The sequence below is a fragment of the Chaetura pelagica genome, unplaced genomic scaffold (assembly GCF_000747805.2).
Source record: "Chaetura pelagica isolate M959 unplaced genomic scaffold, ChaPel_1.0 scaffold216, whole genome shotgun sequence".
NCBI lineage: Eukaryota > Metazoa > Chordata > Aves > Apodiformes > Apodidae > Chaetura > Chaetura pelagica.
In genome coordinates this window covers 496,325-512,829 of record NW_009953597.1, presented here as the reverse complement: position 1 = coordinate 512,829, position 16,505 = coordinate 496,325, and the positions used below count along the sequence as shown (strand labels likewise).

At 37.0% G+C, this 16,505-nt stretch overlaps 1 protein-coding gene across 1 annotated transcript in view; it reads right to left on the bottom strand.

Annotated features, from left to right (window-relative positions):
- The window catches only part of TRPM6 (transient receptor potential cation channel, subfamily M, member 6), a 97,233-nt gene that overhangs the window by 48,417 nt on the left and 32,311 nt on the right, over positions 1-16,505 (bottom strand). Inside the window, exons 9-13 of the mRNA XM_009999797.1 lie at positions 15,045-15,168; positions 5,215-5,287; positions 4,994-5,094; positions 1,140-1,274; positions 559-612 (exon numbers count right to left, since the gene is read on the bottom strand). Of these exons, the coding sequence (XP_009998099.1) occupies positions 559-612; positions 1,140-1,274; positions 4,994-5,094; positions 5,215-5,287; positions 15,045-15,168 (487 nt within the window). The remainder of the gene's footprint in view (positions 1-558; positions 613-1,139; positions 1,275-4,993; positions 5,095-5,214; positions 5,288-15,044; positions 15,169-16,505) is intronic.

Sequence of the window (16,505 nt, the reverse complement as noted above, 5' to 3'; positions counted from 1 at the left end):
AAGGCTACCACTACACTACTAACAGAGCCAGTGCTCCATGCAGTAGTCATGTACTGCCACCTTCTGTTCTCCTAGGCAGTGTAGCACATTAAAACAGTATTTTATCTTGTCAAGATATCTTGTTGTTACTGCTCAACAAGAAAAGACTTCTTTAGCTTTGGGGCAAAGAAAAAAAAAAAAAAAAGAAAACCTTAAAGCAATGAGCATAATTACTGCAGTAATCCACTAAGTCTTTTGTACAATCACTTCATAATCTCACTTTAGTAACTTGAGAAAGAGTCTGTTCTACACAAACCATTTGACCTTGAAGTTAAGGTACAGGACCCTTGGGAGCACTCAGTAGTAGTATTCTAGTTAATTACTTAGGGGGATCAGTGGCACAAAGATAAAACTGCTTCATAGCTACAGAAGCACAGTAATGAACCCATCACTTCTAACCCTTTAACTCCCCTCTACTACTTAATTGCAGTGTGCCAGTGGACAATGAAGCTCTAAGCCACCACTTTTCTTATGTCCATTACATTCTTATGTCCACCTAGCCTTTCTTATGTCCATTACCTGTTTCACATCTTGAACTAGGTGATGCAGAAGTAGATTTGATGGTCCTTGTTTCTGTAGTTTGAAAAGATAGCAAATAAACATGTCACACACATCAATACAGTAAAACAAAGTAGCTAAGAGATCTGGGCAATATGCTACTGTGATTCAAACTCCTGCCACTCAAACTCACCCCATAAATGTCTCAAAAAACATTTCAATACCAATCTGCCTCTATCTTAAACTTTGATGTATTCTAGAAAGAAGTAGGTATCAGCTTGGTTAAGTAACATACAATTTTCAGCAGCATAAGCATGTACTAAGCATGTACCAGATTCAAATGAGAACATATCTCTCATGAGCTTCAGGTGAGTACTCAGTCTGGTTCACATCAGTGACTCAGAAATAAAAAGCTGGGACACCAATCAAAAAATCTAACATTACAATACAAAATTAACAAAACTCATTAATTTTCTTTTTTTTTTTTTTTTTCAAAAATCCTTCATAAAAATGTGGCCTAGTTATCAAATCTCTTATGCAAAACAGTATTCTTTCTAGGGATTCTTATCTAAAGTTGTACTACTAGGATTTCAAATACTCACTATATTGTAGAGTTCTTCCAAACGAGATATGGTAAGAAAATGGTGCATGTTCACTCCATGCTCTATTAACAGCTTCACAAAATCCACACGGTCCATCACTAAAGCATCCAACATTGCTTGTTCCAAGGCACCAACCTCCAGAACATCAGAGATGAAGAAAAAGCTTAGAAAATTATGATCTTCTTTTAGAAATAATAAAACATTCCTGAACAGCTAGGGATCTCCTTATCACAATTATTTGTCTTCACATATATTTAAAAAGTGCACAGTACAAAAGAAAAAAATTAGCTGGAAGAAGTGTCTGTGTAAAGAATTCAACAGAGAGGGGGAGTAAAACTGAGTCTCTATAAACCCAATGTCTGTAGAGACTTCTACAAATCTCACTTTAGAACCGAACTCAATAATAGATTCCCTACTCTTGAATTTACTTCAGAAGATAATGTATGATAATGGCAAGGGTTGAAGAAGCCTTTCTTGTTTGACATATGACAAAAGTCATTTCAAGGTACTGTATTTCAAGATCTCTCTATAGAACCTGAAGTTCTTTAAAGCAGACTTCTTTTCAAATATGAGAGAGAATCTGCATTAACGTAAACTCTCAAAGACACCATGAAGCAGGGATCTACCTACAACAGTGACCAAATAGTGGAAGCACTCTACTCATGGCGCTTGCACTGAGCTCAGCAGGATTTTTACTTACAAAATAGCAAAGGAGTTGGTCACATAAGGTTCATATAAATCCAGATAAATAATTTCTACAGAACACATATGCACCGAGAATGCAGGAGGGTGGGCAGAATGAGGAAGATGGCACAAAAATGGAGCACGTGTTAGTGCTAACTTGGCACATGAAGTTAGTCCTTTCCATGTACAAATTTATGTTTGGCAGAAGTCATAGTAAAAGATGACCAATAAACATTACAGAATTGTCACACATGAAAATAAAACTTATGCACAGTTTCTGAATTATTGGTGTTTCTCCCAGAAACATCTTGCAGTGACTGTTCCCACACTACATTTCCTTGAGAGTCCCTTCCTTGTGCTGGTGGTGTGTCTAAAAAGGTTTAGGCAGATGTCTGGTAATTGCTAAAATGGCATGCTGTTGTAAAGTCCATTTGGGACTGAGCTGACATTTAAGGAAAAACATAATTACAGCTGGTTACAATCTTTTTTATCTGCTGAATTTTTCAAACCAGTTCTAAAAACAAACTGCCACAATGTATGCATAACTGCGTGTTTCCTTAAAACACTGAGATATAAAAAGACTGCATGGACTTTCACCTAAAAATTGCTGCTTGGCTATCTAATTCAAAATTTGAACACGTAAACACAATAAACATACATAAAATATAGACCCTGACTGTCGCAGTTTAGCAGTTGGAGTGACACTCCTCTTTACTTAAGCAACCAAAGAAGTCAAAAGCAAACTGTAAAACTGTGCTTGTGCATTTTTTTTTCTTCCGTTTTGTTTTTTTTTCCTTCTGTACAATGCATGAAGAAAATATTGATGCTTAAGATTTTTTTTCCTGCTTAGTCAAAAGAAAATCTTTCAGGAGTGTATATAATTCTATTTTTTGCTTGGAGAAGCATCAAGAGATATAAGGCTTGTTTATTACAACCTCTCTACACCTTACTTGAAAGGGAGAACATACTCATTATTTGACAATGACTTTTCTGTCAAAACGGTGCTGAACAACTGCACTGAAATAGATATGAACAGGTACATAGATCTTTTTCAAACATAGCAGAAGTAGAGGAGCAGGAGTACTGGGACTGCCAGTGAAACCGTAAGGCCAGAGGATGATCAAGGTATAAAAGAAACACACAAGAAAATAAGGCTATTGTAGAAATGATAAATTAATTCATTGCCTCACTGCTCACTACAGAACATGTTAGAAAACTTCCTACATCAAAGCTGCTCTTTATGGTAGATAAATCTGAGGAACTGTGTCAAACTGAGGTGTCAGTAGGAAAGATTACAAGACATCCATAAAGATGTAGAAAATGTCAGAACCAGGTGGTATTCACCACCAGTTTCCAGAGAACTGAAGTACAGCTGAAATTAGCCCCTCTAACAGCAGAGTGGAAGACAGTAGAAAATATGGTAATAGTCAAGAAAAATTAAAGAGTGTACAAGTTGTCAAAGTATGGCAGATCAATACAGTTGGAACTTTGTAAGGAAAAATATGACACTACAATAAGCAATAACAGCAATATGGGCAAATACAGTAGAGTAAGAGAAAGCAAGGTAGATATTTTGTAGAATGAAATCAGAACTCTATCAGAATTTTGGCAGAGACAATGAGAATAAGGCTGTCCAATTGATGCTGTACATTTGTACCCCACAAAAGCTTTTGATGACACCTCCCCTGAAAGAGTTCTAAACAAATTAAGCTGTCACAAGGCAAAAGGTCCTCCAATTCTTTAATAGCTGATCAAATACTAGGGAAAAGATTATAAGTAGTAGTGGAAGACCAAGAAAAAACACAGTTTTAAATACTGACTTGACAATACTTGTTGATGATTCAAAAACACTCATAATAAAACTGGTTGGGAAAGGGTATGGAAAAATCTCAATATGGGCTAACCAGCCAAAAAAGCAGGTGAAATTCAATATGGGCAAATACAGTAGAGTAACAGGAAGCAAGGTAGATCCTTCTTTGCCTTTCAGTGGGCACTCAATATAATTTATTTTTACCAGGTTTGGTGCAAAACCATGACAGTGAACTGAGCCCAAAGAGGTAACAACAACAACAACAAAATTATTTAATTCATAGATGCCCAATTGTAGACATTTCAAGCAGAACTCTCCATGTATTCAGCCTTACAGACCACAGGAAAATACGAACTGGTGATTAGTAAGTTCAGCTCTTTTGTGTCAAACAACCAGCTACAGTTACTTAAAAAAAATACACTCACTGCCAATTTTCCGAAAATAATCATTAAATAATAATTATATTATTAAATTAGTAAATTAATAATTATTAAATAATAATTATAAAGAAAAAAGGGCACTTGGGACTGGAAAAATCAACCTTGTAATGCTTGGAAGGGAAAACTTTAAAAGTACTTTTGAGACCATCAGATACAATTACTTGAAGAAAATATTTACTCATAACAAATGGGAATAACGTGTTAAGGCACATACAGTTTTATATTTATCATCTACAAAAATCATATTACATATATAAAAACTCACCTAGTAAGGTTTATGCTTAAATACCAGATTACAACTAAAAAATTGGAAACTGCAAATTATAGGACTGATTTAATTACTATTGTGTGCTCTTTCACATGCATATATATAGTTAACGTAGGTCTAAATAACGGCTTACCTTGATTGCAGCTGTTCCTAAGAAACAATATTTTAAATAATGGCCTGATGCTGAATTACCATAGTTAATTCTACCTTTTTTTTGATCTGGCAACACCATACAGGACTGTGAAATCTGTATTTCTGTCTAGAGCTAGGAAAATGGAGGCAACACTCCTCTGGGGTCTACTCCTTTGGAGAAGAGTACTCTGGGCTACAATGAAATATCCTTCACCACCACTGACTGTCAACACAGACTTGAGGAATATCCAGAACAACCACTGAAAGTATTTAGAAAAGCTAGCAATGAAAACTACAGGAATTCCAGCTATCACCTCTTCTCTAGTGAAATAAATGGGTTTGATTTTTCATCTGATGCACCCTGCAATTGAAAATTTCACAGTTTTAAGAATAATGCCCATTCAAAATCAAAGATGCTTACACCAGAAGACTGACTCCAAGTCTGACAAATGCAATTTGTGGAAAATTAGTCATCATAACACAGTGTAAAGCCACTGTGAAAGTTAAAAGATAACAGTACCTTCCAGTGTTGTCCATAAACCAATACATGCTTCTTGGCAATATCAAGCCGGTTCCAGGCCAATGCCAAATCCAACTGATCTGAAGCAGACATATTTGTACCTAGGAAACAAACAAAGGACCTAGCAATTTTCATACATTGGTGTTAGGCCTTTGCTTTGAAAAGGTAAGCCAATGGGACTGTATGTCAGACAAAAACAGGTCATATTTTTACAGCAGTACCTTTCAGGAGTGCAGTCAGAATTGCCAAGTCAATGTCCTGCTGATCTTCTGACTCTGCATCAAATATGGTTATCTGTTAGAATTGCAGAAGTATACTATTTGAGGTGAGGCAGAGAAATCTGTAGTTATTTCTTCTTGGTAAAGGCTGTGGTTGATTAAATCATGCACATTTCAACACAAACAATGCCAAGGATCCAGACATTTCAAACAGGAAATGTACCATTTTGTTTTTTAATGTGCTGGCATCCTAGGCAAACTGGCTTCTACCTAGTGCATAATAACATGAGTCTATTTCCTTTTGATTAGCCTTTAAAGCTGAGAAGTGTCAATATGCAACATGGTTAGTATCTACCCAGTTTTCAACTATAAAATAGAATCAAATGAAGTAAAATAAAAAATAAGAAAAAACATACTGCGTAGTTTCCATTTTAGCAATCATTGCTACAATTGCCATTGCTGCCATGACAAATATGTGGTACTCCATAATATTTGAAAAGTCACAGCAAACTGGTGAAGTTTCCACTGACTGAAAAAGGGAAACATAATCCCCATTTTAAAAAAGGCTAAAAAGGAAGACCTGGGGAACTACAGGCCAGGAAGCCTCATCTTTGTGCCCAGCGAGATCATGGAGCAGATCCTCCTGGAAACTATGCTAAAGGCACATGTGCTAAGGCACATGGAAAACAGAGAAGTGATCGGTGACAGCCAGCATGGCCTTACTAAGGGCAAACTGTGCCTGGCAAATTTGGTGACCTTCTATGACAGGGCTACGGCTGAGAGCATTATCAGCAAGTTTGCAGATGATACCACGCTGGGTGGTATGGCTGATACCCTAGAGGGAAGGGAAACCATCCAGAGGGATCTTGACAGGCTTGAGAGGTGGGCCCATACCATCCTCATGAAGTTCAACAAGGCCAATTGCAAGGTCCTGCACCTCAGGCAGGGCAATCCCAAGCACAAACACAGGCTGGGTGGAGAATTGAGTGAGAGCAGTCCTGAGGAGAAGAACTTGAGGGTACTGGTGAACAAAAAGCTCAACACAAACCGGTTACATGTGCTCACAACCCAGAAAGCCAACTGTATCCTGAGCTGCATCAAAAGAAGTGTGACCAGAAGGTCCAGGGAGGGGATTCTGCCCCTCTGCTCTGCTCTTGCAAGACTCCACCTGGAGTACTGTGTCCAGTTCTGAAGACTCCAACACAAGAAGGACATGGAGCTGTTGACAAGTCCAGAGGAGGGTGACAAACATGATCAGAGGGCTGAAGCACCCCTCCTATGAGGAAAGGCTGAGAGAGTTGGAGTTTTTCAGCCTTGAGAAGAGAAGGCTCCAGCGGGACCTTTTAGAGGCCCTCCAGTACTTAAAGGCGGTCTAAAGGAAAGATGAGGAGGAACTCTTTACCAGGGAGTGTATTGATAGGGGTAACAGTTTTAAACTGAAAGAGGGTAGATTTAGGTTAGACATCAGGAAGAAATTACTTGCTGTGAGGGTGGTGAGACACTGGCACAGGTTGCCCAGAGAAGTTGTGGATGCCTCATATGTGGAAGTGTTTAAGGCCAGACTGGATGGGGCTTTGAACAACCTTGCCAAGTGGGAGGTGTTCCAGCCCATGGCAGGGAAGGTGGACCTAGATGATCTTTAATGTCCCTTCCAACACAAACCATACTATGATTCCGTGATTCTACTGGCACATGAGCACCTGAGAAAATAAACATGCCAGCACATTTCTAAAGTGCATTTCGACTCTCAGAGACGAGTTATAACACAAATCTGTTATGAATAGAATAGATGGAAACATTTTTAAATTACTAATAAGATACTACTAGAGGAAAAAAAAAAAGTAGGAATTACTTGATCTTTCTTGCAAAAACAAAGATGTCTGGCTTTTTACTAAAAACAAAATTTGTAATTTCATAAGCAGCCACCAAGACTTGGGAAGTTAACTAAGCAGGCTCTGTGGGGCTACCCAATACATAAATTAGCACAGGCACCTTTATGCTATCCCTGTATTGGAGATAACACTATTATGCCTGCAACTGCTGTGCCCATCCCAGGCCACCACAGAAAGAGCAAGAAGGACAACAGCAGATGAAGATGGCCTAAACTCAGAGCATGAACCACACTCACGAACTCTCTGTGCTCCATGCATTCCATCAAAATGTGAAAGAGATGACTGGACTGTTTCTGTCCCAAGTTAAAGGTGTTTTGAATCATCACTAAGACCTCCTCTTTCACCTGAGGGCGCAGCTCCCTGAAAAACAGAAATACAAGCAAAAATAAATATATTTTCAGCTACATCTTACCAGTCAAGAAAACTTACCTCAGCAAAAGAAGAAACTTATGCTGAGCAGAGACATACAAGAATCTCTTTTATTTCTACTTCTTGCCTTCTTGCAACAAAATAAAGCAAAGGCATCCCATAACATAAATTATTATTCACAGAGTCATTAGCTCTGACCATGCATATATACAATTGGAAATATGACAAATTAAAAAGTTAACCATTTTCAAAGGATTTTCTGTGAGTATAGAGCTAAAAAATCACTACAAGTTCAGAAAATATTTTTCTTTCAGTAGTCATATAGTGATAAAATTGAACTCGTTATTGTTTGTTCTTTAGGCTTCATATCTCTCCCATCTTTTTCCCCTCATTTATCTTTCTATTAACTTTTCCATTCCTTTTTTCCAGTTCTTTGGAAATGGCAAGAGTATTTTTTTTAAAGATCAAAAATATGGAAGAAAAAGCAAGTAAAGAAGAAAAAAATTTCAATGCAACACAGTAGGGAAAATACTGCTCTCCTGAAAGACTATATAGAACTTATAAATAAATAATTAGGCTATCAAGTTTCTTAAATTGTTCTTTTTTTGTTAATTTGAATAAATTCAGGCCATTCTTACGCTCTTCTATACTTCTAAATTATCATCACAATCCCTCTTAAATATTCTTAACCAAAGATTGTGAGAAGTGTTCAGAATATTGTCTCCCATCATGGGAGCATTGAAATAAATCATTAATAACATAGCTAAAGGCTTTGTTTCTTTCAATTAATTTTATCTAGCTGTGTTATTTTAATCAAGGACTAGGCAACAAATCAATAGACTGAGAAGATCACATTTTTTTGCATTCTTTTTTCAAGGAAAGTTTAATGGGCCCTTTCATACATTTTAGGAGTCTACTCAGAAATCTTAGTCAGGACCTTCATAGTGGTGCCGGGCAGGAGGACGACATCAAGCTGAAACAAGAGTTCTTGGCTGGATTTTAGTAGAAGCTTTTTCTCCCCATGAATAGAGGCCAGTAGGCAGGAAGGCTGCCCAGAGAGTTGGTATCATCTTTAGCCTTGGGAGTGTTCAAGACCCAGATGGATCAAATCTTGAGCAACCTGGTTTGATTTTTTAGTTGACAGTGTTTTGAGCAAGAGGTTGAACAATTATGAAGTAACCAAGCGGGGAAAAAAGAAGCAGAGAAAACCAGAAACAGAAATCATTTGCTTACCCAAGGTTTCTGGGAATACTATTGAATTTTACCACACATACAAAATTAAGAAGTAAAGATATTAAAATAAGCTTTCATTCCATAAGATGCAGTTTAAACATTGTCTTACAGTTCCTGAGTAACAGTTTAAAAAAACATTCAGGTATTGGACGAGAGGAAAACTCTTCAGGCTATTTCTCATAATTAACAAAACTACATAAGATTTCTTGGTAGGACTCTCTCAGAAACCCATTTATCAAAAGAATAAAGATACAGGTAGCATGTGCATCTAGATGTCTTAACAAAGCATTTGAGTCTCTTAACCCCAACTATTGTCAAAGCCTGTTTAAAAAATTGCAGCGTCAGCTGTTAGGAACTTGCTATATGTCACCATTGTACCTGAACTTACTGTTCTAAAATATGCAGCATACTTTCCTGGTTACGTGATGTGCACTGTAATTCAGTCTGCCTGTGTGCTTGATCAGCTATCTAAACAATACTAATCACTTCAGGAATCCACGGAATGGCACCTCCATTCTGAGAAGGAATTATTTAGTTTCTTTCTAGATGTTTTTCAGCAAAATAAATATTTATTTTTATTTCAGTAATAAATGTGTTATAAAAGATCCATAACAACTTTTAAAACATAGGGATATATTGTACATTAAGGTCCACCATATTGCCAATAATGTCTGAATAGAAATAAAAAGAAATTATAACATATACAATTATATTATTTAAAATTTTGAAATTACTGACTTGCCTAAAAATAAAAGCTTCCTATAGTGTCATTCTTCTTATTACATTAATTTTTCCATATCTTCACGGTTCACCTGCCCAGACAAATTTTTTGTGATTATAAAGGTCAAGATGCTTTTTTCTCCCTTACTCATCTTTCTGTCCCACACCTGAGACTGCTGTCTGGCTACATACAAAAACTGGGATGATAATTCTGCTGATACATGAGCAAGGACAGATGCTCTCAGTCTGGGCTCAGGGTCATAGGCAACTAATACTGAAAACTTATTTTTTCATTCATTAAATATTACTCTGAATATATCTATGCAACAGGCTCATGGATCAAGTATTCTTAGAAGGGAGAAGATGCACTTTCTGTGTTATTATTCATGTCTAAAGTTCAACAATAGATCTTCTGAGAACTCTTGGTTCAACAGTTTCCAAAATGGCTTTCTTGTCAAAGGCATTAACTGATTTTCACACACACAAATACACAAAATATTGCATCTGTCATTTTACCACATACTTCTTTAGCTCACTAATAAACTGAGTCAGGCTGAGAAACAGTCACACTGATTGATGGCTCACTTTAAAGCGGTGTTCTGCTAATCTGTCTGCCATGGCATCAGAAGAGTGAAAGCCAGGAATGTGCAAGAGTTTTTACCAGTGCCTTCCTGAGATCAGTGCTATGAAAATGCTTCCTCAGGGGGCTGATCCTCGCAAGGTGCAGAGGAAACCACTCAGGAGCACCGTTTCTGCAATTTGCATTCACTCAGAAGAGAAATAAGAGCATTAACTCCTCTGAAGGCAAGGTACCACCATGTATTGTTTCTGAACTTTTTATGAATTTCGAGATAAGTGCTATTAATTCAGAACTCATGAAAGATTATTATCTCTGAGGAAAATAATTGACACTGTGATTATTTCAAATTTATCACAACATTAATTGACTGGGGAAATGATATTGATGTGTTTTTTCAATTCTACACTAAAAATATATTTCTAAAACAAGATATAATAAGTTGTGCTAGCTTCAGTAGGAAATATTTCACATTTCTAGCCGTGATGCAAAGATTTATATAGTTTGATGATCTACACAGAGATTACGTTTGCTTAATTTTGTGTTTTGTGTTTCAGTTTGGATCTCTCCTCTGAGCACGCCCGAATCCTTTTGACAGTGTTGGAATTCTATACAATAGGTCTCATTTATTAAGTATTTATTATTTGCTGCCATTCATACCAATGGGTGAAATGTAAAAATGTTTGCTGAAACGCAATTTAATAACAAAGTTATAAAAGCTAATATAGAACACAACCTACTGGCCAGGTGAACATAAATATTTAATCTTAAGTAAAGACTTCCTTACACTTGTTCTTAACAGAACAGCTTCTTAAAGTAGGACAACAGAGATCTTACAGAGTGTGTCCTGTAAAATACTTCTCATATGCAGTGCTGTTAAAGGATGTAATACTTTTTGTCTCAAAAGGATTTGCAGACATACAGGTACTATTATATATATAATATAAAAATATTATATGCAAACAGAAAACGAAGTTGTGAATAATTTTAAACCGTTCAATTTAGATTTAAACTACAAGGTTAATAATCTCATTAAAAAATAACTACATTATAGAAAATCAACTAGGAGTACATCAGCCAAGACTTTAATTATATTTCCTTAAGGAAAAATCAGTGTGATCCTAGAGATAGTGTGTTGTCTCATATTATCCAAACCCTGCTGTTAAGCAATATAAATGCTCAGCTCCAAGGTTCCTCAGGCACATGGAGCTATAAAACTGTAACAGTTTTTATACTGCCATGGACTGTAAAGAGAAAGCATCTCTCTAATTTATTTGCAATAAATGAGAACTGAAAATTTATAAGAAAAGGGGGGAAAATGGAACCTCAGCAAAAAGTATATTGAGTGGAAAAATACACTTTGTCACAGCCTTTGATTTTGTTTAGTAACAGGGGTTTTTTTGTTCTCAACTGAAGTACTATACCAACCTCAGGACACTCCAGGCAGAAAGAACTAGCTTTGGTCTTTCTTTCTAGCTCTTTCTTTTACTATGGAATCTGAGTTAGTGTAGTTAGGTAGTATAAACAGCTCTAAATCTCCTTAATCTTGCTGCCTTTTCTGTTGTGCAGTCTCCAATACGGCCGTCATATTCTGTACTTAGGCAGCCACCATTTACTCAGAAAGAAGAGCAATGTTTAACTTGAAGAACATCTATGAAAATGTTAGCAAGTACAATATTGCCTTTACCATCCAGCATCTATTAATTACCATAGTTAAGAACTGTGTTTTTTTTTCTTTTTTCCACACACAACCAAGAAGGAAAAAAAAAAAAGTGTGTTATGTCCATTTTCCTGTTTCTACATATCAAGTACATTTTAAATTTATTTCATTTAGACTAAATTAAAGATCAAGCAAATGAAGCTCCCATCCAACTCTTCCAAAGTTCAGCAAGGGCTTGTTAAACTGATGTGTCTCCATGGCTATGACTGGAAGGGATCTCTGCTTCCCTTCTCTACTTTGAACATGATAGTAATCATGTGAGAAGAATCACACTAACAGGATTTCAGACCAAACTAGCAGTCACCTCATAAGAAACTTAATCTGAGGAGATTTCCAACCATTTATGGCCAAGAAACAGTGAGAAGTATTTACAGGCTTCCAGCTAACACTTGTGAGTCTAAATTTGAACCCTGAATAAGAGAACTGTTTTCCCTATCAGTTTCTATGGATATATGCACATGTCATGGCTGTTCAATAGGACCAAGAAGATAATAAAGCAAAATACAGAAGACTGGTAAAAACTTAATCAAATTTTAAAATACTGTCAATTAGCTAACTTTGGCACTTCAGAACAAGTTTCTAAAACTGCAAGAGAAAAGTGCTCTTGAATAAATAGTAGCATATGATGCAATATTGAATGAGAACTAATATGCAGCAAACTAGTATGTCTGAAAACACTGTGTTTGCATTTAAAGTACACAGTGAACATTAACAATAAATTGCTTTTTAATTATTCTTAAATCTTAAAAAATCATGTAATCTGCAACATCTGCAGTGATGTAGTCAGATAAATAAGACATTATTGTCAAAAAAGAACTTTTGAATTACTGGATAGAGATATGTGGCTAAGAATCTTAATTAGAAACTGACTTAATTCCACAAAAATAGAGAAAATAAACCCAGGAAATTCTCCCCCAAGAAAGGTTTTTAATTCCTTAGCCTTATATATCTGAGGTAGCTGTCACAGGATTCCCTGATCTTTCTTGCTACATATAATGATCTCTAGCCTGTCAGGTCATAAATACAGCCTTGTTCCTCTGTAACCCTTGAGTTTATCCTATTTGACTTGCTGAATAGTCAGCATCAGACGGGTGAAAGCTTTTGTTTTACTTTAAAGAAGCAACAACAAAGAAAAGCACTCACCAGCACATAAAGGGCTGTGTCATAATTATGGGACCTAATTGGAGTCTCTTCATTTTCCAAAACAGTTACAGTAAATCAAGCCTGAATACTCTTCAACTGACTTCCAGTCTAGGTGTGATACAAAACTGCCAGGAGTATTTATTCCTAAATAATAGGCCAACATTAAAAAAAAAAAAAATTCTATGGAGGAGTGTATGTAAGAGGAATGGGGATAGAAAACTGAGCAGCTGAACTCTGTTCAGCTACAATACATTTTTTTCCTCTACCAGTCAATGAAAAAAAAAAAATCAGTATCAGTTCTGAGACACCTACAGACCAAACACTTTGGTTTCACATTGGCATGGTTCTCATACCCACAGTAATTTCTATATGTAAAATTAGGTCTATTTAATTAGGTGTACAATCTCACTTGAACAGATTTCAGTAGTTAAGTTTCTGAATTAGATCATCCCATACTTCTTCAACTCTATCTGTTCTGCAGATAATACCACAGTTACAAACAGGACATGTGATCTATTGGGGATTTATTAATCCATGGCATTGCTCCAACAAGCAGAGAAGTAGCTAAACTGTAAAGTGGACATCTACTTAAACAATTATCTCTTTAGTAACATCAGAAGAGAAAGGAAGATAAGATAAAACTAGCTGTATTTGGCTATGTGGAGTGCTCAGTGGATGATGAGTTGGTTTGATTGTCACTTTCAGAAGGTAGTGGTTAATGGTTTGATGTTCAGATGGAGATCAGTGACAAGTTCTGTCCCTCAGGAGTCAATACTTGGACCAGTAATGTTTAATGTCCTCACCAATGACATAGGCAGTGAGACTGGGTGCATCCTTAGCAAGTTTCTAGATGACACCAAGCTGAGTGGTGCAGTTGACACATTTGAGGGACAAGATGCCATCCAGAGGGATCTGCACATGCTTCAGAAGTGGGCCCACAGGAAAATGAGATTAAGGAAGGCCAAGTGCAAGGTCCTGCACATGGTTTACGGCAATCCATGGTATTAATAGAGGCTGGAGGATGAAGGGATTGACAACAGCCTGGTGGAGAAGGACTTGGGGGTACTGGCGGATGAAAAAATGACATGACCAGGCAATGTGTGTGCTTGAAGTCCAGAAAGCCAACCATATTCTGGGCTACATCAAAAGAAGCATGGTCAGCAGGTCAAGGGAGGTGATTCTCCCCTTCTAGTCTGCTCTGATGAGATGCCACCTGGAGTACTGTGTCCAGTTCTAGGGCCCTCAACATAGGAAGGACATAGACCTGTTGGAGTGAGTCTAGGGGAGGACCACAAAAATGATCAGAGGGCTGGAATACCTCTCCTCTAAGAACAGGCTGAGAGAGTTGAGGTTATTCAGCCTGGAGAAGAGAAGGCCCCAAGGAGACCTTATAGTGGCTTCTCAGTACCTGAAGGGGCTACAAGAAAGCTGGGGAGAGGCTTTTTACAAGGTCTTGTAGTGACAGGATGAAGGGGAATGGCTTAAAACTGGAAGAGGGGAGATTTAGGTTAGACATTAGGAAGAAATTCTTCGCTATGTGAGTGGTAAGACACTGGCACAGGTTGCCCAGGGAAATTGTGGATGCCCCCTCCCTGGAAGTGTTGAAGGCCAGACTGGATGGGGCTTTGAACAACCTTGCCAAGTGGGAGGTGTTCCAGCCCATGGCAGGGAAGGTGGACCTAGATGATCTTTAATGTCCCTTCCAACACAAACCATACTATGATTCCGTGATTCTACTGGCACATGAGCACCTGAGAAAATAAACATGCCAGCACATTTCTAAAGTGCATTTCGACTCTCAGAGACGAGTTATAACACAAATCTGTTATGAATAGAATAGATGGAAACATTTTTAAATTACTAATAAGATACTACTAGAGGAAAAAAAAAAAGTAGGAATTACTTGATCTTTCTTGCAAAAACAAAGATGTCTGGCTTTTTACTAAAAACAAAATTTGTAATTTCATAAGCAGCCACCAAGACTTGGGAAGTTAACTAAGCAGGCTCTGTGGGGCTACCCAATACATAAATTAGCACAGGCACCTTTATGCTATCCCTGTATTGGAGATAACACTATTATGCCTGCAACTGCTGTGCCCATCCCAGGCCACCACAGAAAGAGCAAGAAGGACAACAGCAGATGAAGATGGCCTAAACTCAGAGCATGAACCACACTCACGAACTCTCTGTGCTCCATGCATTCCATCAAAATGTGAAAGAGATGACTGGACTGTTTCTGTCCCAAGTTAAAGGTGTTTTGAATCATCACTAAGACCTCCTCTTTCACCTGAGGGCGCAGCTCCCTGAAAAACAGAAATACAAGCAAAAATAAATATATTTTCAGCTACATCTTACCAGTCAAGAAAACTTACCTCAGCAAAAGAAGAAACTTATGCTGAGCAGAGACATACAAGAATCTCTTTTATTTCTACTTCTTGCCTTCTTGCAACAAAATAAAGCAAAGGCATCCCATAACATAAATTATTATTCACAGAGTCATTAGCTCTGACCATGCATATATACAATTGGAAATATGACAAATTAAAAAGTTAACCATTTTCAAAGGATTTTCTGTGAGTATAGAGCTAAAAAATCACTACAAGTTCAGAAAATATTTTTCTTTCAGTAGTCATATAGTGATAAAATTGAACTCGTTATTGTTTGTTCTTTAGGCTTCATATCTCTCCCATCTTTTTCCCCTCATTTATCTTTCTATTAACTTTTCCATTCCTTTTTTCCAGTTCTTTGGAAATGGCAAGAGTATTTTTTTTAAAGATCAAAAATATGGAAGAAAAAGCAAGTAAAGAAGAAAAAAATTTCAATGCAACACAGTAGGGAAAATACTGCTCTCCTGAAAGACTATATAGAACTTATAAATAAATAATTAGGCTATCAAGTTTCTTAAATTGTTCTTTTTTTGTTAATTTGAATAAATTCAGGCCACCTTAAAAAAATTTATTTTTCTGTTAATAAGCCCCTTTGAGTTTGAAAAACTTTAACCAAAATATTAATCTGATATAAATATATATATATATATATCCATTTTAGATATAAAATTTTGGTCAAGGTAGTTTTAACAGAGTCTGCAGCTGAGGCTGCACAGGAAGTGACATAAAAAGTTACAGCTAGACAGTGATTTAAAGACTGAGCTACCACTGGGTAAATCAAAGCCAAGGAACCTTGGTTCTCCTCCTACCACAGCCTGAGGTTCATATAGCAACTAACCCCAGCCCTAGTCTAAAAAGCTTTTGAGCAACATAAATCCAAGCCCACTCACAAAATACTAATGACAGGAGAAAAGACTGAGTCAAAACCTGAGCAGATACTCTGAGGTCAACCAGCAGCAACCCTCACTGAAGGTGAGGAAGTTTATAACACCTCAAAATAGCTAGATGCAGTTTATTTTTCATTTTCAAAAAAGCCTTAGTAAATTTCACAGAATAATTCTTTTAAAAGCAGTTTGAGGCAGTGGAGGAAGGAAATCTTGTCTCACTTCACAGAAGGAAAAGCCAGCAAAAGACCATGGCAAAGTCATTACTAGAAGCATTACAAATTATCTCAGTGGTTTTGAGACAGGCTTTTTCAGATCCCTCCCAAAACAACAGGCAAAGTCGGGAAAGCATTATGCCACTACTCACCC